Source organism: Euwallacea similis, chromosome 3 (genome assembly GCF_039881205.1).
Source record: "Euwallacea similis isolate ESF13 chromosome 3, ESF131.1, whole genome shotgun sequence".
Taxonomy (NCBI): domain Eukaryota; kingdom Metazoa; phylum Arthropoda; class Insecta; order Coleoptera; family Curculionidae; genus Euwallacea; species Euwallacea similis.
The window spans coordinates 7,352,727-7,378,497 of NC_089611.1; the positions used below are offsets into that span (position 1 = coordinate 7,352,727).

Consider the following 25,771-nt stretch of genomic DNA (forward strand, 5'->3'; position numbering starts at 1 on the left):
TGCCAAAACTGTCGTATTTTATTCGATTTATCATCATTTATCAAATTATTTCCAACCTTTTCTTTGTGATGCGGATAAGGTGGATGCGTTGAGCACCAACCGGGGCCTTTGATGTTGCTGCTGTTGCTCGCTACCTGAGTCTGAGAAGTATACCCAGGGGGAACCCAAAGAATACCCACTGAACACCCTTCCTACTCTTCACTCCGTTTCCATTCTGGGATCGCCGTCAGACATTATTCTAGATAAAAAGTAGTTTATACGGGGTGAGTCAACTTTTAGTAGCAGGACTTTAACAATTGGTGGAGGAATGGACCTTAATGCGAAAATGTCATGTAAATATATCTTTCAAACAGCTTAACTTTTGAAATACAGAGTGTTTAAGTTTTATTAAAAAGTGATTTTTTTAATATTTCCTAAAAAGTTTATAATATTTTTGTTGGATTTCTGGTAAAAAATCAATCATGTCCAAAATTCAACAGTCTTTACGTCTTTTTCTAATTTACTAACTGGAAGAGTCAAGTTTGTTAGATTTATGCCTCTTTCTCTATTGTACAGAAAGAAGTGTAAAATGATCTTTTCTATTACTTTTGACCACTTGAAAATGCATTTTTTTCTTATGTGAAAACCAGATGGCCGACGTGATAAATCAAAGAGCACCTGCAATATTGGTCCCTAATTACAGAGTGGTGGCAAACTTACTAATCTTTTCTATAGTTAGTTCTTAAGGAGCTTTTAGAACGAAAATACGGGCATGCCTTCTGACTGCAATTAATAAAAGCAGAACTGAAGTATCTTGAGTGAGATTATTTCTAAACCCTATACCTAATAATTTTAAAAATTAAATTTTGTACGTTTTAAATGTTCACAATGTCGTATTTTTTGGTGTAAAATTATTTTTGTTCAAGTTTTCCAGTGGCGCGCTACATCCTTCAACTTAAAAAAATTATATGCCACTAATTTTTCTTTAAATAAAAATTATTTTTCAATTCTCTGTTCGATTTAAAAGAAAAAAGGTCTCTTGACTTTTTTTTATCAAACACACTGTTTTCGAGAAAAAAAACACTATTTGAATGCAATAATCAATATTTCAATCAAAAGCAAAAATCAATTTTCTCTTGAAATACCAATCAGTTATGATTGTAAAAATTCGAACTCAGTTTCAATTACTAATACTAATTTAAATGCGTTACAGGGTATAACAATAATGTTTATTTATTTCAAATGTAATTAAATTTATTAAATTAATTTAAATTAAACGAAATTAAACTTTTTGGACTAGGTAAAAATAAATTAAAAACACTTAGCTGTTTTAGTAAATAAATGATAATTTTAATAACTTAGAATTAACATAGCAAATAACTGTCAACCAAACAATAAAAACAAAAATTAAAGCAGTTGCTTAAAATGCGAATCATTTTGTTCGAGACAAAATTCACATCGACGTTTAATAGAACGTATTACAGTAATTAAATTTTGACTTCAAAATACTTCACAGGGATTTCTAATTCTGTTAATTATATCGTCCCCTGTTTCTACAAGGGTCACATAAACTTCCTCTTTTAAATATCCCCACACAAAAAAGTCTACTGGAGTGAGATCCGGGGATCTTGGTGGCCACGCAACAAGTGTCAGTTAATCCATCTTTTAGGAAAATTGCAATTTAACCAGGTCTTCACATTTTTTTAAAAACGTACAAGACGCCCATCTAATTGAAACTAGGCCCTGTTTCTTAAGTCAAGAGAAATTTCATTTCACATATTGGCATACTTTTTTTGCTAAAATTCTAAGAAATTATCTTCGTTTACATATGGTGACAAAAAAAGACCCAAACAAATGTATATTGTAAATAGCAAACCAAACATTTATGCTACTAATTCACTCTAACAAGTTCTTAGATGAATTGCATGCAGATTCTCATGTGACCAAACGTGTTGGTTGCAAAAATTTACATCACCCCAACGAGTGAGACATGATTCATTAGTCCACAGTACATTCAACAAAAAATGTCTATTATTCTGAACCGCGTTAAGAACTTATCGATAAAAATGTTATTTGTTCTTCGTTCCTCGACGCCTTCTTGTAAACTATGTGCTGGTCTCAAAGATAAGCGAGCCTGTGACCTTATTTTAAAACACGCACAATTTTAGCTTTGGAGGCGTAAAGAGTAACGGTCACTCTTCGCGTACTGGTCTTCGGATCCTCATCAAACTCACGTAAAATTGGGCAGTAATTTCTAGCTCGTCGATCGTTATTTTGTTCATATCTATCATTATGTGTATGTTTTAATCCTTGCTTTACGAACCTAGTGTGAATCTTCACAAATCCTTCTTGATTCAAAAAATTAAATGGCATTACCCTAATTAAACCTCAAATTGTAAGACACGTAATTCCGTCTCAACAAATTTTGACACTTGATTTGACAATTTTGTCAATAAATGTCTTATTCACTTCAATGTCATAAAAAATTTGACAGTTGCTGTCTTAATTTGCGTAATACATGTTCCATTCCTGCATTCAAATGGTTTTTATTTTTTTACTCGAAACTAGTGCGTCGGACAAAAAAAGTCAAGAGACGTTTTTTTATTCTAAATTGAACAGGAAATTCAAAAATAATTTTTATTTAAAGAAAAATCAGTGTGAAAAATATTTCTTTCTTAAAAAATTGAGTGATGTGCCCGTACACACGCCACAGGAAAATTTGAACAAAAATATTTTTACACCAAAAAGTGCGCCAACGTGCACTGTTAAAACGTGTAAAATATTATTTTAAAAATATTGATTGTTTAGGAAACATTAACAAATTTATAACTTTTTATAAAACCATAACACCCTGTATCTTACTAACCAAGCCATTTGAAAGATATATTTATACAGTGTGACCCACTTAAGAGCGGGACACCCCTGTAAAATTTTTATTTGTGGTTCGATTTTGATCATTTTTTTATATGTTGTAGGGCATCAAAAACTCTATTTTGTGACAAGTTCTTGTTACGCTCGCTTAAAATCTAAGGTCTACTTTGCCCCTTTCTTATGACGAAATTTTAAGAAAAGACATTAGGGAATTTTTTATTTTAAATTTAGCTTCAGTAATAACTTTAGAATTATTCAAAATGGCTGTATTTCAAATTTCGTTAAAAAATGTTTATCCATAAAAAAGTTGTAGAACAATTAAATTTTATTTAATTTAAATTAATTAATGATTCAATGTGAAAAAAAAATTGTAACGAAAAGAGATTTAATTCATTTTAAAAAACACTTGCTTCGATTAAGCTACCGTTCAACTGGATACATTTCTCGTATCTTCTTCTAGTATTACTCATTACTTTTCTGAGAGATAAGGGAGTAATTTCTTCACAGGCGCGTCTCAACCTTATGCATAGTTCTTCTCTATTTCTGGGGCGGTTTTTATATACTTTTTGCCCAAGAGTACCCCACAAAAAGAAATCTAAAGGGGTCAGGTCCGGTGATCTGGGTGGCCATTGTATTAATGGACTATTCCGTCCGATCCATTGATTGGGAAAGTTTGTATTTAGCCACTGCCGAACAATTTTCGCGTTATGTATAGGACTTCCATCAAGTTGAAAGTACATGTTACTTGTGTATAATAGTGGAAGATTGTCAATCGCATTGGATAATTCATTTCTCAATAGTTCTAAAAAACTTGCAGAATTCATATTGCCCTCAAGAAAAAATGGACCGATAAGTTTGTCATAGATTATTCCACACCAAACATTTACTTTTTGGGAATATTGACTTTTGCAGTTGATAATCCAGCGTGGATTTTCATGAGACCAAAATCTACAATTCTGTGAAGAAACTATCCCGTTAGTAGTAAATGTAGCTTCGTCACTAAATAGAATACATTTTAGAAAATTGTTGTTATCTTGATACTCCCCTTGCGCCCACAAACAAAATTCCAATCTTCTGTTCTTGTCTCCTTCCTCCAAAGTATGCAGAAATTTTGGTTTAAATGGCTTAATTTTATTCTTTTTCAGGCATCGACGAATCTTTTCCCTCGGTACATTTAAATCTAAACTTGCTATTCTTAATGTAGCATGTGGGTTATTAGTAAAATAATTTAAAATTGCGATTTCTGTATCACCTTCATTTCTATTTCCAGGACGGTTGTTTTTTAACAAATATCTATCAACGGCTCCAGTTTCATTAAATGTACGATTTATTCGATTCACTGTACTTTTAGTAATCGGACGTCGATTAGGATATCTTGTGTTAAATATTCTAGTCACTTCCCTTACACTTCTGTCATTGTCACCAGAAAGACGCACTATTTCAATTTTTTCCCTTAAAGTTAATTGATTATTCATATCTGAACTTTTTCTTCAATCAAAAACAGTTAAATTTTCTTCTAAACCACCAAGAACTGGTTTATTTATTTACAAAAAGACAATTGCATTGTATTTAATGACAAGGATAAAACAAGTGACTTAACTATGTTTATTGGATCCGTACTCAGCCAACTTGACCAAAAATTATTACATCCAGATGGTTCAATAAATTTAAAATTGGATTGCTCTACAACTTTTTTATGGATAAACATTTTTTAACGAAATTTGAAATACAGCCATTTTGAATAATTCTAAAGTTATTACTGAAGTTAAATTTAAAATAAAAAATTCCCTAATGTCTTTTCTTAAAATTTCGTCATAAGAAAGGGGCAAAGTAGACCTTAGATTTTAAGCGAGCGTAACAAGAACTTGTCACAAAATAGAGTTTTTGATGCCCTACAACATATAAAAAAATGATCAAAATCGAACCACAAATAAAAATTTTACAGGGGTGTCCCGCTCTTAAGTGGGTCACACTGTATGTTGTTTTCATCTTAAAACAAGGTCCTCCATCGATTGTTAAAGTCCTGATACTAAAAGTTGTATCCTGTATATCTTTTTTTGTTTCTCAGGATCTCCGCTGCTCTTGGCAAATCCGTACTCCATCTTCATCTTTATCGTTGCCTCCAGGTATCTCCAATTATATCCCAGTATTTCTCTGGCTTAATTAGGAATTTCGCGCAGATTTTCTTGTTAAACTACTCCAAGCAAATTTTACTGAGTTCTTTTGTCAAACAGGCAAATTTTTGGCATCCGAATATGGTGCATTCCGGATTATTCGATTTCCCACAGAACCAGCATTTGTCAGTCTACGACTTAGCAGCCCTCTTCAAGTACGAATAGAAAACGCTGTGAGTGCCTGGCTTAGGTAGTAACCCACCTTGAGCTCTAACCATGCCCCAACTCCGGAATGAAAACCTTGAACCTGCCCTGGTACTCCGTCCATCTCTCCCCTTATGCGTCCATTAGTTTCCCTCTGGCTTCCTGCTTCCATTTACTATCGTGTCCATCCATGTCGGAGCGCTCTTTTACCAGGACATTAATTGGTGGCAATCCTGCCAGAGCCTCCAGTGCAATTAACAGTTTCTTTCGATAAGCGCTTGGAAAGCTTAAGACTAGTTTTCTGTTCACTTTTTCCAGCATTTTCCTGTATCGTTGGAACCGCATCGCCCCCTTCCATATTGGAGCCCCGTAGGACACGATTGATATAGTGATGCTGCACATCAATCGCCTCTTACTGAATTTGGGTCCGCCTATCTTAGGACTCGGTTTAATAAAATTGTTTCTCGCAGAGACTGCCCTCATACAGATTTTCGACAAATGCGTGATCATTTGTTTTTAACATTAAATTTCCGCCCAGATACATTCCGAGGTACTTTACTATTTCTTGACTCTCCATTGACTCTCCATTGACCATCCATCACACAACATATTCAGTAGTTTCCGTCCACCATATAGGATAAACACCGTTGTCTTCTTCACAGCCACTTTTAGCTCCATGTCTTCTAGTGCTTTTACAATTCTGACCACACCATAGGAGGTCTTTTCTTCCAGAACCAATTATTTCCAGCCTTTTTTTTCACAAGGAAAATCTTCAACAGGCATCCGACCTGGTGTTTTGTCAGCCGAATAGTTTGAGGTTCACTGAAGTGCTTATCTACTAAAATCCTCAGGATTTCTGTAATCCTATCCTTTTTCGATTAGGAACTGCCCCTGTGGGATATATTATCGGAATTGCGAGGTGTCCATGGTTCGACCTGCTAATTGTCGCATCCTTGTATCAGACTAATATCCCTTTGTTCCGCTCTTAATTTTTTCTCACATTATAGAGCTCTGCTTGATGGAGAATTTTTCTATTCCTTCCTTGCTTTTTTAGTACCGCTCTTTATAAATATCTTTTACTCATCTTGTACGGTATGTTCCGTCCTTCCTTTTTCTTTTACCATTGCGAAAATAGCGTCACTGTGACTGTCCCATTTTATCTTGGTCTCCAGCATCTCGTTGTCCTAGATTCAGAAGTTAAGATTTCCACATACACGATTAGCTCTCCTTTTTGTTCTTGAAAAATTGGCCACTGGAATATGCAATGTTTTGAGGTGCCGGTGATTCCGCAACTCCTGCAATCCGATCCTGTTTTTTCTAAGCGAAGTATGAAGTGTCGAAAGGTTCCGTGGTCGCTGCAACTTCATCTTATGTAGTAACTTAGATCTGTATGTCGGCACGAAGTCCAGGGTTCTAAGTCAGGAATTAATCGCTTAATCCACTGACCCTTATCCTCCAGATTCATCCAACGTTCTTACCATTTTCGAATGATCGTTTTTCTTGCTTCTCTTCTGATTTGACCCGTAATCCCCGAAAATTGTCTTAATTCAGACCTTTTCTCAATAAATAAGTCAATAGGGGGAGTTTCTGCCAGTATTTGCACCGTCTCGCGCAGTATGGACATATTATCCATATGAGGGCCTTTCTTAGCGCTCTTGCCATCATCTGAGCATATTTCTTTATTTGTCACATTCATCTCTATATGAGGCAACACGTACGAGTGTAGATTTTACCACTCCGTAGAGCAGTAGCCTTATTTGCGTGAATGATCCCTGAATCGCGGACGTGATCCTTTGCAAGTGTCCCCATTTCTTGCTAGCTTTACTGCACAGGCACAGGTTTGAGTCAAATTGGATGACCACATATCTGATGGATTTCTTGGGTTCTATTCTTAAATCGCCGGCTAAGAAATGTGTCCTATCCCTTTTCCTTTTCCCATTTAAAATGATTGCCTCTGTTTTCTCCAGGGTCGGTCTAAGCGAGTGTTGGGTAAGTCATCGCTCGCACCGGCTTATGGCCAATTATTTCCACCCCGGCCTAATCTGTCCTACTTAAACTAAGACGATCTAGTTCTAGAGAAAATTAAGTACGAAGGCCTGAAATCCAAAAGTTTGACCCGGGGTTTTCCCTAATGGACATACGAGGATAGACCCAAAAGTACCCGACCTGAAATATAGAGGGCGATTTTTTTGTTAAAAATTTGCCTACATTACAAAGACCTAACTTTAAAAAGCTTACGTCTAAATATTGAGGGTGCTACGTTGATTTGTGTTTGTTTTGGGACCGTTTTAGCGAGCGCTTTTAGAGGTTTTGAGAACACAGAAAAAATGGGCCATCAATGCGTAATTCAATACTTTCATTTGAAAGGTCTTAGTCCATCGAACATCAAAGCGGAGTTAGATTCTACTCTGGGGGAATCTGGTTCTTCATTAATAATTGCAAAATATTGGGTGACGGAGTTTAAACGCGGTCATATGAACTGTCAAGAGGAAGTGGTCAAGCAATGGCCGAATTAATGAGGTGACCACTCCAGAAATTGTGATGAAAATCCACAAAACTGTACTGGAAGACTATTGACTAAATTTGCGCGAGTTAACAGACATGATAGACATTTCAAAAGGTACTTTACATCGCATTTTGACCGAACAATTGGATATGAGAAAGCTGTGCGCAAGATGGGTGCTGCAATTACTCACAATTCAACAAAAAGGGAGTGTTTGGCAAAGTTTCGCAACAATAAAACCGAGTTTTTGCGTCGATTCATAACCATGGATGAAACATGGATCCATCATTTCACACCTGAAACGAAAGAACAATGAAAACAATGGACTCAAAGCAGAGAATTGACTCCAAAGAAGGCGAAAATCTTTCCATCTGCAGGAAAGGTGATGGCGTCAGTTTTTTAAAATGCACGTGGAGAAATTGTTATTAACTATCTCCCTAAAGGTAAAACAATAAATGGAAAATATTATACAAATTTATTGCAGCGTTTAAGCGAAGAAATTAGGAAAAAGCGACCGCATTTGGCAAAAAAGAAAGTCTCGTTTCCTCAAGGCAACGCACCAGTCCACACTTCCATTATCACGATGGCAAAAATCAATCAACTTGGTTTCGAATTTTTTCTTCATCCACCCTATTCGCCAGATTTAGCCCCCTCAGATAACTTTCTATTTCTAAACTTGAAAAAATGGCTCGGTAGAAAAAGATTTGCCAATAAGAAGGAGGTGGAGTTCGAGGTTGATGCTTATTTTGAAACACTCGAAGCTTCTTACTATTAACAGGGTATAGAAGCCAATAGAAAATATCGTTGAGAAAAGTGTGGTAATCTCAAAGAAGACCATGTTGATAAATAATGTAATATTTTCAAATTTTTTTCCTTTAAGTGTTAGGTCGGATACTTCTGGGACTATCCTCCTACTTGTTCATCAAGCCATCGCATATAGTAGGAGCCTAGAAATCTTCCTGAGAATGTTAACCATCACAAGATCAGCTTCACACACACAGCTTCAGATCATCTTTCAACGACATTTTTATCGGATAAATAAATCAGGAAGTGCGCCTAATAGACGTCAATCGGAAATGTCCGTAATTTCGATCGTCAAAAAAATCCTAATTTTAGCTTTCCAGGGTGACGCATTTATTTTCGTTCATCCTAACTTAATTCCAAGATAAATATTTAGACAATCCCTTCAGACGCTAATTACCTCTAAATTCCAGATAAAAGAACCAGGATTTGCTGAAATGTAAATGTTTGGCTTTTTTAAATAGTTTGAAGCACCCTTTAGGAAAGAATTTGTTCTTGTAAGAGCGAGCATTGAAAGCCTCCCATGTTGGTTACCAGTCACTGCAATCGCCGTAATCCAATATCACCAAAAAATGGGCGTAAGAGTATTGATTCATGTTTATTTTACTGAATACGTCCATTTATGTGTAGACTGTAGACTCCATCACATAGCACTTAAGTGACTGAACGTTTAAATAATTCATCTGGTCTGAATTTTAATCATGTGCGTTTATGCTTGAAATACCAAATCGGAGTGTCCATTTTTATGGAAAATTGCTTAAAATATTTACCGTGAGTTCCAAACATGTGGGGCATTTTTATTTCAGTGTAAATGAGTAATTTGAATCAGTGAATCAGTGGCGGAATTTGAGCGAGCAAGTACCTTGTCACAGCAAGCGCCCCTCAGAAACTGGAAGAAAATGATACCTTATTATTTCGGATTATGTTTGAATAACTAAGTCATTATACAATATCTAGTAAGTCGCCATAAACACATAAAGTAGGCATTAATGAGGTCGTTGGTGAAGCAATGAGTACCTAAAAATAAATAATGCTGATGGAGTGGACATGGTGCAAAATTCTTTACACTCGATTGCCCATATGGGATGTTCTTTACGACTGTCAAGTTAGTTCAGGTTAGTTCATTCAGTGAATTGTCACCGACTCAAAAATGATATCCAAAAAGCCTCAGTTTCCTTATATTTTCATTTCATGTGGGTTGCGCGCGCAACAGTAAGGAAATGAACTTATTTCTCACAACTTCATCCCTATGTCCAAGCAACGAGGCAAAATAGATCAGCACAGATCAACTGTCCCACATTTTAGGGACAGCTATAGCGGGTTTTAAAGTTTTAGGCAGTAAACTTTGATTTTTTGCAATTTCGTGTACTGCAGAAAATAGTAGTAGTATAATATATTTTACGAAATGCTATTTGTTTATTACTACTTATCGCTATTACTTACTGCACTTAGGTAGATCAAAATCATCGTCAGGTAAAAATTCTGGGCTTGCCACTGAATTGAGCTGCAGCATCATTGGAAGAGAGCTTCGAAATCAGGGTCACTCTAAAGTTCTATTCTTTAACAAGTTTTGAGGCTTCTGGTCAAGCTGCAAAATCTACAGGCTGTCTCTATAAGATCTGTTTGAAATTCTTCCACAGATTTCTGAAGCGAGAATATGACAATTTAACCCAATTTACGTTAGTTTAAAAGTCGACGATTTTCAAAATACGGGACGTCAAAATAATGATTAAAAAAAGGAAAAAAATTGATTACTTCGTTTGTAATGCTACGATCTGAACAAAATATCGCATCAGGGAGTTTTAGAAGCGAGAAAGCAGAATCCATTTACATTTTTGATGCACATTGCAGAGAGCGTTGTCAGAGCTGGGTGAACTCTCTTTAAAGAGACATAACTTTTTTATCACCCGGTATAAAATTTATTTATGCCTACATTTGTGTTTTCCAATATGTTTTACGAAACAAAGGCATCTTGATACAAATCCCTACGGGCTTCCCTTCTTGAGATATTTGAAATTTAAAGCTCGCTGCATGTCTTAAAAAATAACTTTAAAGTTCATATTTATTTGTATAGTTGGAATAAAAAAATCAAAACATTCAATGAATCTTCAATTCTTATTATTTTTTAAAAATCTTCACGTTTTTATTTGACTGTACAAATTGTTTATTAAATATTTATTTTACTGTATTGTAAAAATAAATATGTCCTTGAAAACTATTTTTCAAGAGATTCAGCGAACTTAAAATTCAAATATCTCAAGAAGGAATACCCGTGGGGACTTCTATAAAATATATTCTATTTTTTATAAAAGATATAAAAAAACACTAATTTAGTCATATAAACATTTTATATCGGATGATAACAAAGTTATACCCCTTTAAAAAGATTTAACCTATCGCTGATAGTGCCCTCGATATGGTGCATTAAAAATGTAGAGGGATTCCGATTTCTCGCCTCTAAAAACACCTCGATTCCAGATTTTTTTCAGATAGCAACGTTACAAACGAAGTAATCAATTTGTTTCCTTTTTCTATTCTTCACTAACGCCCTGTATTTTGAAATCCGTTCATTCTCGGACTGACGTAAATTAAATTAAATTATCATGTTTTCACCTCAGAAATCAGTAGTAAAATGTTGTACAGAACTTTTTGGCGACACCTTATATAGAGGCACAACTTTGCCCTGCAATTTTACCATCAATTTTCTAGATTTTTTAGTCTGCAATCAAGTATGGAACAAGTTAAATAAAATCTGTACAATTGAGAGAAAAAAAATTGCTTGGACACGTTAACCTTAATTTATAAATGCGCAAATTTTGATATAAAAAGATTTCTCATGACGTCATTAATGCCCTAGATATGACGTCATATCCCTTTTTTTTAATTGCAACCTCAATTTTCGATATTGTTATTTCAAAGGTCTAGCAACTCTGCATAGAGGATGATTAAATTTCAAAAAGGTTACATAACGCTTTTTTTAGAAAAAAAATCTATTATTCCCTACAGCAAAGAAATTTAACTGCAACGTATAGACGTATCGGCATATTATTCGTTTTTATGTCGAATTTTTCTTTAACAAAGAGTAAAAAGTCAATTCAAAGTTGATTTTGTGTTACTATCGTGATAAATCTTAAGTTTGATAGTCGACAAACTTTAATTGTAGTATTTTGATTGTATTACAAAAAAAACTGCGTTTAAATCAAGCCTAAAGGATTTAAATCCTAATTATGACCGGTTGTGGAGATAGGACCCAAAGACAAGAAGAAGTTTCTGAATTGTTTAACAATAAGTACCCCTATTACTACTTGAGTCATATAAGAGATCAGTTTAAATTAAGTCGTCCGGCAGTCTCAGAAGAAAAGAAATTGGATGTTTTATTAACAGTAGAAGAAAATCCGTTTTTATCAAGCCGTCAGATCACCTTGATCCCATCAAGAGGTAAGTCGCTCTTGGGTTTTAAAATTCCGAAAGTAGAATGAATGGAATCCATACAAAGTTCATTTGGTGTAAAAACTTAATAAGGACGATTTTAACTGAAAGGATGAATTTTATAAAACAATGATGGCGCGATGTCATAACGGTTCGCAATTTTCAAGTTGCATAATTTTCTCGGGCGAAGCAACTTTCTGCTTGAATCGCTGTCAATAGGCAGAAGTACAGATATTGGACACCTGAAAATCCACACTGGATGGTGGAAAGACACCCCCCCCCCCCCCTCGCTCTCTCTCTTCCCGCATACACAACGCCACCGTTTTGTAAGCATTGTGTATGCGCTTTTATGGGCAGGGATTTTTTGGTACTTCAGGACCTTTTTTTAATGAAAGTGCGCTAAATCCTGCGAATTATTTAGAACTCCGGCAGCACAACATAATACCGGTAATTGCTGGGCTCTATCCGAATGCGGAGCATCTCCTCATGCCGGATAATGTTCTATAGTTTCAGCAGGACGGTGCACTGCCAAATTATTCACAATATATTCGAAATTATTTAAATATCATTTTTCCAAACAAACAGATGGGAAAAGATTGATTATATGGCCTGCCAGATCTCCCTACCTAACTCCGTTCGAGTTTTTTGTAGGACTACTTAAAATCTAAAGTTTACGTCAACCAATCAAATAATATTGAAGATTAGAATCCCGGAAAAAATCAGACTAATCATTCCTCAAGTGTCGACTAACGTTATAAAAGAATTTGAAAATCGTCTTGCTTATTGTCAGGAAGTAAATGGTGGCCAGTTTGAACACTTACTTTAACTTTTTCTCTTTCTCTTTGTATTTTTTACATCTAACAATAAGTTGAATTCCTTTACTGAAGTGGATAGTAGAATTTTTTTTCCTAAAAAAATAGTTATGTAACCTGTTTGAAATTTAATCGTCTTCTATGCAGAACTGCTAGATCTTTCAAAAGGCGATATCAACAATTGGGGTTGCAATTCAAAAAAACGAAGTGTTAATTACTTTGAGCAATTAAAAATTAAAAAATTAAACTGTAGCATGTAACTTTTTAAGAGGAAAACTTCATTCTCTATTACCATTCCGTGAATTATCGGCCACGTCGCTCTATCAGCGTTATTGCTTGATCTGAACTGATTACGCCAAAAAAAAACTCAGATCGGATTTTTTTCTTTCTCCATCTGCATATTCAGCATATCGCGTCGACGATACATTTGCTTACGCTAAGAAGCGATGTTACCACGCTAAATATCCAACCAAGGACACCCATATAAGAGGTGTCAATAACTATTACTTAAAATATAAAAAGCGGAGTATGACGTCCTATCTACAACATTAATGACGTCATAAAAAATCTTTTTATATCAAAATTTGCGCATTTATAAATTAAGGGCTACGTGTCCAAGTAATTTTTTTCTCATCGGTATAGATTTTATTTAATATGTTCCATACTTTACATTCACACTGCAGAATGCACGTCTAAAGCCCTCCTCCTCCCAAAACTTCGCAACCAAATTGTCTATTAACTCAAATCTGACCAGCACAATTTCAGTAATTTAAAACACCCTCTCTTAGAAAAGGGTAATTGCTAAAACCATGAAAATTTAGCAAATTATTGAGAGCTTTTTGACCTTCGAATTCACATTATTAAAATGCCATAGTAGACGTGGAAGAGTAGGGGGGAGGGGTGCATTTCGATACGCATTATAGAGAAGTTATAAAACTATCACTGACAATTTTACATAAAAAAATCATCGATTACCATTTAAGAACATTCTTAAACGAGTATTTTTTTCACCATATTCTTTGTTTAACTCCCCCTTCTACGCCATTGTCACGCACCACGCCGACATAGAAAGTTAAATATGCGTCCCTTTAGACTTTAGAAATAAAGCAGCCGTTTTCAAGTCATGTCTCCGCTCTTCGGCGTAGTTCTTAGAACTTGACAGGCCTTCACAATGCCTTTTCACATTACATGCTTAAACAGTATTAATTGAAATGTGCACTGCGCCAGGGTTACACGCCTGCTTACATATTAGTTTCAGTGAGATAATATTAAATTACAAGAATCGAGCGTTATTGGGATATTTCTACTAAATATGCTCAAATTTTGTTCACCATATGGGAAGAGAAGACACATTTTGGTTAGTACTTGTATTTACTTTAAGATAGCTGAGAAATTGGTGAGTTGATAAAAATCACTTGCAGGTAAATCCGGGCAGCAAGGCGGCTCTGAGAGGTGTTAGAGAAGGGGACCTGATAACATCGATAAATGGCGAAAGCACAGATAATCTGACTAACAACGAGGCGTACGATTTATTGAAGAACTCTGGAAGTATTCTCAAGTTAGGCCTTAACGAGTAAGTCCTTGTCGATGTAATGCACAATAGCGAAACAACAACAATAAATAGTTAAAGATAAATAATGCGGCATTATGCAACATCAATAAAATTGAACAATAATCGGGAGAGTATGTTTATTTACCCACAGTGGCGCTTCGTGCTAAATTTAAATGGTTTTAGTAGATCAATATGGATTAGCTTTTAAAAAGGCACTGCACTGACATTGAGTAGGTGTATAGTACTAATGAGGATTTCTGCTTGACATAATAATGCCGGTATTCATCGAAACGAAAGGGTGAGGCCGAATAAAACACCAAAGCTGCATTCAACCGTTTCAACCTTAAACATTTGGCATTGCATGAAATTAACCATATACACACTATGTGGCACATGTTTTGATACAGGCTGGTAGTGCTCTATTATTGGTAAGCAGGATCTCACCAAATTTCCCAATAAATTATATCACATTTTTCTTTAAGTTTATAGTGTTATTTATTAGGTGTCAAAGAATGGCACGCCGATCATAAAGGTCGGATTGGTTTATTTTCGCTTTGAAAATAGACAATTTGTGAAAAAAATTAAAAATAGATGTGCATATTGGTTTCGGCTTCGCAGGAGAACGTGTCACGATAGCAAGCTTAGTGTCATAACACAATCTACTAGCGGTGGTTTTGTGCGAAAAAACTCATCTTTCTAGTAAGTTTTTAATTCCTGTATTCAATTTTATGGCCTAAAACTCAACTTTCGTTAAGACTTCTCTCAATTACTTATAATTTCTTGAATTGAGCTGCAATTGGTGAATTTGCTTTTTTGAATTTTTGCCAATCAGGTCAATGGGAACCTCAGTTATGGATAGTCACGAACATTGTTTTAGAGATTTTTTTAATCATAAATGCATCTTTCAGTATTAAATTATAAATCATTAAAATATTATTCATATGTATGATAAACTCCTTTTCTCCCCTGTTACCTTCCGAACCGCTTGGAATATCACAAACACATTTTATGGGTTTATTACGATAAAAAAAAAGTCAATTTTCGATTGAAAAATATTGAGTAATTGAAAATTTGTTGTGCTCAAAAAGCATTTGAAAGATAAGTTTTCCTTTTATCTAGGGTAAGTACCTAATTAACAGTACTGCCACCATTCATTTGGCATTTTTATAATTTTAACATCAAATAACGTAGCAATATCCAATAACGAAATAACTACCGATTAGAAGGTTAGACCAAACTACTATAATGTTAACTTTTGAATATTCAATATATGATGCAATTGATGAGCAAATGGCGAAAATCTAATAATATGCAAAACTTAATCAAAATGGAATTTAGTCACCGTTTCAAAGCTGGTACCGGTTAATTTCAATCCAATAATTCCTATCCTGTTATTTTTACTTTGCACACACTTCCATGTCCAACGAGAGCAAATGGTACCAATACAAAAAAATTATAATTATTATACGATTTTTTAAAATTTTGAAATTGAACTGCACATCGTTGGCGTTTGTTAAAACTTACAAAGTGAAATGTCGAGTTTCTCTATGAAAAACGCTTCTTCATTCTCTCATCCGTCCCTTTTCGTAACTAGACTTGATAAACTATTAAAACCCCTGAAAGGTAAAATCATATCGAAATACTCACACTAAAATCGCAACCGAAAATCTGTCATTCTAATATCAATTATTAAAGAAATATGTAGAGGGTAGTCGACGTAAGATGGTTCACTACCTTATCTCAAAAATTGTAAGGCTGAGAAAAAAAGTTATTCAGTTTTTCATTAAATTTTATTTTTTAATATTGTCGAAGTTACAGGGCGGTTCAGAAAATCGTAGCGTAACAAAAAAAAATTTTTTTAATGTAATATTGTACATTTTGTTACAAGTACTAATTCTACTTGTAACTATAAGTACTTTTTGTTATTATAAAATATGAATAATTATTAGTAGTTTTTAAGTCAATTCAATTTAAAGTAAACATCGATGAAAAAATAACTTTTTTAAAATTCTCAGTAAATTCATATAGTGTTAATTGAATCGCTGGAAAACTTGACCAGTTAAGAATAAACGGTCGTTCTATTAGAGTATGTTTGTAATTTTCGAACATTTTTATACAGGGTGTGAAAAAAATTCAAAGTTTTCACATTTCAAATGCCTCAAACTGGATTTTTTTAAATGGGACACCCTAGATTTTTTTGGAAATGAATTATTTTAATTCACTTTCAAATAATATGTGTATGTATATACTATTTTATATACCTAAACTGAAGAGATCTTACTTATTTAATTGATTAATATTATTAATCGCCATTTTTTTCTGTTTAAATTACTAATTACATATTTATTATTAAATTAACTTACAATTATAGAATTATATTCTTTAACTATATTCTAGATTAATACATTACCTAATAAGTTAGATAAAAATAATGCTGAAAGTGTTATTTCTTAAAACTGCTAAAAAAATTTCATATTTTGTAATAACAAAAAATACTTATAATTGCAAACAGAATTAATGTCCGTAATAAAAATATGAGGTATCCCATTTAAAAAAATGCATTTTTGTCAGGCCACAGTTTTTTGGACCACTCTGTAATTTCCAAAACATTAAAAAATAAAAATTCATGAAAAAGTGAATAACTTTTATATTAAACTTTTCTTTCTAAACCTTACTATTTTTGAGATAAGTTAGTGGACCATCTTACGCGGACCCTGTACATTTATAGGACTATTGGGTATATATATAGGACCCAATAGTCCTATAAATGTACTGTTTGTTTCGAGATACAGGAAAAGCGCCTCCTCATTAGCTACTTGAGCTGAAATATTCCTGTGCCTCCCCTGGTTAAAAAACTGCTCTGTTGTAGTACTTCATTTCAGTTAGGAATCCTACAAACCTATTTTCCGTGAGTTTTCAGTTATCTGGGTTTGACTTGAGAGTTAACTTTGTGTCTGGCCATTTTTATCACTTCGAACTTTATCGTAATAGATTTGAGAGAAAAAATGACTTTCTGAACCATGGGAAAGACAATACCGTTGAAGATGCAGCGTAGGCACTTAAGTTTAATAAGGGCATATTGTATCGAAAGTTGTTTGCGCTTTATCTTATATCTGCCATGATTTAACATTATAAGTCAACGTGTTTGTCGTCATAGTAAGTAATAAGAAACACTTACTACAGAAACACCAGAATAGATAACAGATAACTTTAGAATCCATTGTTCCCAATTAGGTGATTAACATTATTGAAATCTCAAATTGTCATTAATTGTTTTCTACAGTTTATTTGATTGTTCTAATATTCATTATCAAGAATTATTTACACGGTTTAATTCAATGTACAACTTTGAATTTCTGTAGAGGCAGTGAATATACCCGCAACCGAAGACAATACCGCACTGTGCATCAAGAAACTCACCAAGAAACTGTAAAAAGTAAGCACAGTTCATTTTAACGATGATTTTACAACGCATATTTTTGCTCATCAGAAACTGAATTTCAGGATCCAGTGTTACTTATTCATTGAAGGAAACCGTGGAAACCTATCCATCGAGGAATCGTAAGCAGTTTGAAGCCTTCAAATCTCACAAAGAGTACCTTAATGGTCAAGGTAAGATTTACTCTAATTTTATGAATTTTTCGATTGTCTTTGAGGCCTCAAATTCAATACACATCAATACAGTGATTCATTTGCAACTAGTTTTTAAAAAAATTTAATAATTACCACTTTATAACGGAAAGTAATTAATAAAATGATTAATTTTTTTTTAAATTTTGCTCCTGAGATTTTTTTCCTCTGATCACCCTTAATTGTTATGAAAATTTTACTCGAACGTGTGTCTTGGCAGTTATTAGCAGGCTCTTTTTAAACACACAGTATACACACTCCTAACAAACTTTTACGGGAGTGTCTCACCTTAGACACAAATCAAATTTGTTCCGCTAAATTTGAGATGGGTGTGTCCCTATTACTAGACCCATATGGACCTAGAACCTTCTTGTGGAGATTTAGTTAAGTAGAGTTTGGAGTCGTTGCTTGTTTCTTTGCATCTGCGCCCCAAGTCTGGTGTTATTATGAAATTACCGTGGTCGTTTTGTGTTAGACGAAAACTGGAAGAAAGTGAGGACCCAGTTAGGGAAAGGCCCACTAAACGCAGATGGAAAAAGATGTTGACGAAAATCGGGATTAGAAGAAAATCTTCTATTAAAGGTAGTGTTTGGGGTTTATTCATGGCCTAATGTGAATACTTCATTGTCATCACTAAAAACATGTACAAAAACTTCGAAGTTTTATAGATCTTCTAATGACTATTCACTGCTTTTTCTCACCATTGATACGCGCAAGATAATAACCGTAGGTCAGGTCATATACAGGACGTTTGCGAAATATGAATGTGAATAAAATTAATGAAAAATCTTTGAAAATAAGCGTACTTAATTAATAAACTAATTTTCGCAAATCTGTAATTTTCGAGATAAGTTTAAGTGTAGTAAGAGTGTTAAAGTTAGAAACGAAACAGAATTTTTTTTCTTTATCTCTATATCGTTATACACATAGTTCTCAAACTCCTCCAAGATCGGAGGAATAACTTTGGTTTTCAGGAGAATTATACTATTTTTTTAAGTACCTCGATTGGTATTGTTGGGCGCGGCATTGATGGAACTAAAATTAAAATGTACACTGCAAACACATCGCTTTTGATAGAAATAAATGCCCAGAAAGTTTCTTATAAAAAATTAAACAGCGGTTTCGATTTTTTTTGCATTTCTTATTTTTCATTAAACTTTAACACCCTATTTATCTCGAAAACTCCAGATTTGGGTACAACGTTTGACCATAAATTCCTTAACCAAAGAAAAATAAGGCGGTTTAGGCAAACTACAGGGCACCAAAGTTCTGAAATTAATACGATTTTTTCAAAATAATTGCTAAACGCTTTTATCGATTTTAACTAATTTTAGACTAAAAGTTACTACATAAATTGGAATGTTTTGACGTAAGTAGGATCTTTTTTTAATGCGTGCAAATACACTCACTTTCACATGAAATGCACCACCCAGTAATAATAATAATTAAGTCTTGTAATTTTGGCAAAATAATACTTCATAATAGAGTATCAAATGATCAGACTTTCAGTAAAAAAGAAAGAATGCTGGTGGTTTTTTTGTCATCAACCTATTAGATTTTTTATTCAATTGCAAATAAATAAAATAATATTTTTATGGAAATATCAGTTTATTTTGTTGTTGAACTGTGAACAAGACATCTCAAAATGCCCCCAGTGAGACAGCGTCGAAATTGTTCCCACGTTTCGGATTTCGATAGAGGGCGAATGATCGGCATGAAGGAGGGTGGACTTTCTTTTCGTGAGATTGCCCGAAGAATGAATCGGAACCACACCACGATTGCAAGAATATGGTCTTCGTGGTCTGAAGAAAGGGTTCAACGACATCGTCCAGCTGGACGTCCTCCCCGTAGCAGCAACGCACGTGAAGATCGACTTCTTAGACGGATGGCCATTGGTGATCGATTTCAAACAACAATGTCTGTTGCAGTAGATTGGATGGGAGCTCTAAATCGTCGGGTGTCGATGGCAACAGTTTACAGAAGAATTTCGTCTTTTGGCCTGCATTCATACCGCTCAAATCTACGACTGCCACTAACCGCTCAACACCAAGCTTCCAGATTGGCCTGGTGTCAAGAACGAATTGATTGGAATCATGAGTGGAACAATATCGTCTTCAGTGACGAGTCGCGATTTTGTTTATGGATCAATGATGGTCGTAGAAGAGTCAGACGATACCGAGGTGAAAGAAGAAATTTGCAATTTTCTGAAAGGCGCCACACAGCTTTAACACCTAGTGTTATGGTCTGGGGTGCGATATGTGTTGGCCGAAGATCTTCTCTTGTGTTCGTTCCAGGCACCCTAAACGCACGTCGCTACATTGACAATGTTCTGAGGCCAGTATTAGTACCTTTCATGCAAACTTTACCAAATGGCATTTTCCAACAGGATAATGCAAGACCACATAGTGCGAACATTACTCGACGATACCTGGAAGAAGCACAATTGGAAATACTGCCTTGGCCTGCAGGGTCACCGGACCTATCGCCCATCGAACATCTTTGGGATATGATGAGTCGCCGTCTTCGAAATTTACCGAGGCCTCCAAACAATGTGGATGACCTACGACATCATCTTGAGGTAGCATGGAATGAGATACCCCAGGAAGATATTGATCATTTGTTGCAAAGCATGCCGCGAAGAGTACGTGCTTGCATTGCCGTACGAGGCGATTTCACTTATTATTAATTTTTTCATTATCAAATGTTGTATCTTTTAACTGAAAGTCTGATCATTTGATACTCTATTATGAAGCATTATTTTGCCAAAATTACAAGACTTAATTATTATTATTACTGGGTGGTGCATTTCATGTGAAAGTGAGTGTATTAAAAATTACTCGTGGTCCTTAAATAAAAGTTTCTATTTTTGTTATTTTCTGTAAGAATGACTAATTTTTTCTCTGCCACTAGCTGACTTCATTTTGAAACTTTTTGTCCCTTGTAAAACTTTCGCCAGACAGTTTATCTACAAAAAAACAGTATTTATGATACCTTGCAATTCATCATTTTTGTGAAAACAATGTTAAAAACGCCCGACACGATGCCCAAAGTAAAAATTCGTTTTTTAAAACGAAATTATTTATGTATTCAGTAAAGCGATCAAAATTTAGAGCATTTGTTATAAGAATTAAACTAAGCTGGTCGTTATTTACGATTAAAACTTTTTTCATGTTTTCGTTCTGACTAAACAACAACAGTTCAGCAATTATTTCGAATAAACAATATTAATTTGACAACTTTGTCGCCCTGTAACTGCAAAACGAAGCTATATTGGATATAAGTAAGTTTACCTAAAACGCCTTATTTTTGGTCAAGTGTACAGACATTTCAGGAACACTCTGTATATCTCTCATTTCATTTTTGGTACTGCATGTCACAAACACCCTGTATAAATATCAGTCAATCCCTTTTTGGTACCGCTAGTAATAATTCCATTTTCTAAACCACTCATCATTATAATTGTGTACCACATAAAGCAACTTGGAAGGAGAACTACCCACCGTCTGGACCTGGGAACTAAGGGCGTTATTCTCGTCTTGTGTGAGAATCGGCCAGTAGAATATGTATTATTAATTACCCACAATAACTCATAGAATTTTGTCTCGCCTAGTTTAGATCAAGTGTAATTGATTTCAAGTTAGAATATAGAGGATATGCGAGTAGAAAGTTAATGTAGATTTTGATGATGCCTATGCCATATTTAAGATTCTCCTATGAGACTTGAGAACCAGAAACTAGAATGAGATAATGATTACTCGGCTCATGACTAGAAAAAGGAGAATTATTGGTCAAATGGTTCCATGCTGTTGGTACTGTATCAATTCCCTTTCAGTTTTCCTCCAAGGGCAATTTAGACACATCCTATGTTGTCCATAGAAATTGAACGAAACGGTTTAACTGAGTTAAATCGGTTGTTTATTAAATCGGGTTAAGTGAGGTGAATTTATTAATCGCCGTTAATACACGAGATAGTTACAGTATTTTTCCTTCAAATGTAGATATTCGTGGTTCTTGAAGAAAATCTAACGTTGATGATGGTTCCAGCAAACCGAAATCTTGTCTTGAAATTTCGACTTCATTTTAGCGTACCACTCCAAAAGTTTCTTAAAAGAAATGTTTAAAATTAAGGACTTACTGGGACTATTTCAAAATGCGCCATTAGTCATCTAAAAACCTGACCAGTTACGGTCATTTTGCATCTTTTATATTTTTGATATCTCCGTATTTGTCAGAAGGTCTTAGACATATTATACAAGATGTTTCTAAATAAGTGAAAAAATTTTAAGCAGTTATTGCTGAGGTATTTTTGTAAAAAATAGTTCGCATACATTGTATGTATATGTAGGTCCGAACACGCTTCGTTTCCGAGATACAGAGTGTTCAATTTCTTTCTTCTTTGATATATTTTTAAATATTTCAAAAACGTTTTCAAATATCGACACGAAATTTGCGACACGCTATAGTAGGATAAATGTGCATTTTCACTTACACCAGTGACGTCCGTGTGCCCATCCAATGACATATATTTAATGAAAAAATGACACACTTTTCTCATGTGTTATATTTTTTTATACTTTTTAACAAACATAGCTTAACAATTAACTCTTGAAAATGGTTGCATTTTGGAACTTGTAATAAATATTTATACCGTTGGTACAGGAATCAAAAATTATTTTTTATGTTGAAAACGGCTTCTTGAGGGGCAAAATACCAAGAGTATTTTTTGTTAAGAATTGATGGACCATTTAAAAAAATATTGGTATGAGAAACAATTATTGGCGTACAATTTTTTTCATCAAAAATATGTCATTGGATGGGCGCACGGACGCCACCGGGGTAAGTGGAAGTGTTTGTCCTATTTCAAAAAACGCAGATTTATCCTGCTATAGTGTGTTGCAAATTTGGTGTTGATATTTCAAAGTATTTTTGAAATTTATGAAAATATGAAAAAAAAAAATTGAACACTCTATCTTGGAAACGAAGCGTGTTGGGACCTATGTTTATATGAACTTTTTTTACAAAAATACCTAAGCAATCACCCTTTAGAATTTTTAACACTTATTCGGAACCACCCTGTGTACGTACATATTATAACAAAAAAATTGATTTAATTGAATTTTTTAAAGAAAATTTAAATAATTTTTCATGTGTTGGTTAGCGACAGTGACGACCTATAAACGGAACTCTGCAACACATACAATTACTCATAAGTTTTTGTGCGCATTACGCAATACTTTGTAGTATTGTGCAGTAGCCCATTATGCCCAATTATTCGTGGTTCTTTCATTATAAATTAGTTGAAGCATCATTTGCCTCGGATGACCCGCACTTTGGAGGACAACACCAATCAAAATACGTAAATCACATCCTTTCATTCAAGCTACACGCTCTGTGTACATACATATGCTTAATTCCTATAGGTACTCAAATACGTAATATAGATAACTTTATGCTGGGTGGATTATCATTCAATAATGACCCATTTTGATAGGATAGCTTCCACGGTTATTTGAAAGTGCCTTAAAATATGTGTGACCATTTTGCATTGTCCATTGTAGTGGACTCATTACGAAATTGATTCAATGGGCTCATTTCACCTTGTCCGAATTGCACATCAATACGATCGTGTATCGGTAATAAACAATATTAAACGATTATATAATGATAATGGGAGTGTAACAGTAATAAGCCGTGTGATTCGTCTTATGTAGGTACTGAATTCTGGTCCTCTTATGGTCTTTGGAAAATATTTTCACTGCTAACCCATAGAACTGACTTATACTTGACCAGGATTCATAAAAGAGGCCTTGGCAGAATAAATCACGGCAATAACCGCATGCAGGGGAGTATAATGCAATAGTCGAATTTTTTAAGGTGCGGCCACTCTATAAAATGGGATAACAGTGCGGAGACACTCCCACAAAAAACGGATACGGAAGTATGCTTCAGCCCATCATGGTACATCCCATTTCGCTTAGACAATCGTTCAGTTGCGGTCGTACCGGAGCAGTCCTGCTAAAATCCGCCGGACGTTTACGTACTTCTCAAAAAAAGAAGCGATCGTTCATTTTTCATTGTGTTACCTAGTGTGTTATATCGTCTAACGTGTAGTAAAAGGTAGAATAATGTTAATACCAAATAATATTGTCGCTAGTTATACTGAATATTACTTACTGGACATCCTACACATGACTTGCATCTATGCCCCCAAGGCAGAAAAGTCTACTTATTTTTAAACGAGTACCCGGCGCTCGGCGATTTCCATATAGTCAGATAGGATAGTAATTTTATATGGTAATTGGGCTGTAATAATGCAGTATAAGCCGAACTTCGATCGTTAATTATTTGTTTAGAAGGAACACTCAAATCCTTAAAAGCAAAATTGCTCTAAATCGCAGGGAATAAACATAATTTAAAAAAATTATATCATTAAACAAATTTATTATTCTACCTTTGTGGACATTAAAGTGCCTCATAACCAGTTTTCCTTCGGCGGATTTTCAGATGTTCAAGTTCGCAGTATTAAATCCTGCAAAAATAAGATATTATCTCGGGGATCCAACGATGAAGTTTGTCACGAGGCCACATTATATGAATTAACGAGAATGTTCATAACCGCTTTATTGTTTTTGTTAATTTGTTAAATTGAGTATCACAGAATTTCGTGCTTTTCAGACACTAAACAATCCAGTAGTAATGATGTTACGGTGATCAGCAACATTCCAGTATCGCAAATCTCTTCGTCATCTTCTACTTCCACATCTGGCACCTTAGTAGCTGAAGGTAAGTTTCGTTTCCCGAGTTATTAGAGTTATGAATAATAAAGCTCGACTAAGTCGTTTTGTTTATTACTTTAATGCCATGAATTGCGTCACTTTTCTATTGAGTAAGGGTCAATAAAAAAGGGGAATGGTTTCCCAATTTTGCTGACATTTTAGCCTACATCATGCTTTCCCCAGGGAAAAATGGAATATATAGTAAAGACGCAAAGGTTGGAATAAATTCAATAAAATTTGTACAGGGAGAAGGAAAAAATCGCTCAGACTAAAAGCAGTGTTTGAATGTGCACAATCTAACAAAGCAAAATATTTGCGATTTCATTATTGTTGCAGATGTTACGTCAATTTTGTTTAAACGATAATCCCAATTTTTGATAGCACACTCGAAAAACAAAAAAAAGGAAAAGACTTTTGAGAAAAATAGCTATATGTTAACCTGAATTAACCAGCCGGAGAACGCATAACTTTAGGTAATAGTGACAGTGGTAATAAAGACACCACGGAAAGCAGGGAAAAAAAGTGTTTTTTGTGGTACTGTGATTAATTCGAGTGATCATTTAAAACAAAACAAAATAGTGAGCATCTATTAAAGCTTGCTCTAAAAATCTTATATTGGTCGAAATGTCGAAGGAATTGGGAACCTAATCACCTAGGCTAATCTCCTCCCAATATCCTAGCCCATCCTCCTTTAATAAAAAAAAAAAACACCAAAATTCATAATAAAATTTTTGTTAATTAAAAAAAAAATGCTCTAGAGCAAAATTTGCTCTAAAACTGTATTTCTAATCATAAATCCTATTTTATCTTGAGCAGTAGATCAAAAAAGGCAAGAGACAAACTTAGGCACTGAGATATTTAACCATGTTTTATGGTTGTTTTTCAATTTTTAGATAATATTGTTGATATTTTTAAGAGTCAATTATACTCTCGTCAAAGCAAAAGATAAATTCCTTCACCATTCTCTCCAGAAAAACAATCATATCTGATTAAACTAAATTTAGATTTGTTTGTATACAAAGTGTTCTAGAAATAAGTATCGTAAATACAGAGGCAAAATAGGCTTTGAAGCAATACAAGACGGCAAAAAACTTTCTAAA

General features: G+C 34.4%; 1 protein-coding gene across 12 annotated transcripts in view; it reads left to right on the top strand.

The window, feature by feature from the left end:
• Nucleotides 1-25,771, top strand: part of LOC136420057 (uncharacterized) — an 88,228-nt gene that overhangs the window by 16,852 nt on the left and 45,605 nt on the right. For 10 of the 12 annotated variants that reach the window (XM_066406775.1, XM_066406786.1, XM_066406787.1 and 7 more), the window contains exons 3-6: nucleotides 14,135-14,286; nucleotides 17,628-17,701; nucleotides 17,770-17,877; nucleotides 24,571-24,678. In XM_066406775.1, the coding sequence (XP_066262872.1) occupies nucleotides 14,135-14,286; nucleotides 17,628-17,701; nucleotides 17,770-17,877; nucleotides 24,571-24,678 (442 nt within the window). Of the gene's footprint in view, nucleotides 1-13,804; nucleotides 14,071-14,134; nucleotides 14,287-17,627; nucleotides 17,702-17,769; nucleotides 17,878-18,370; nucleotides 18,478-24,570; nucleotides 24,679-25,771 lie in introns of those variants that run through there. The other 2 variants (XM_066406779.1, XM_066406783.1) reach the window with 2 other exon arrangements.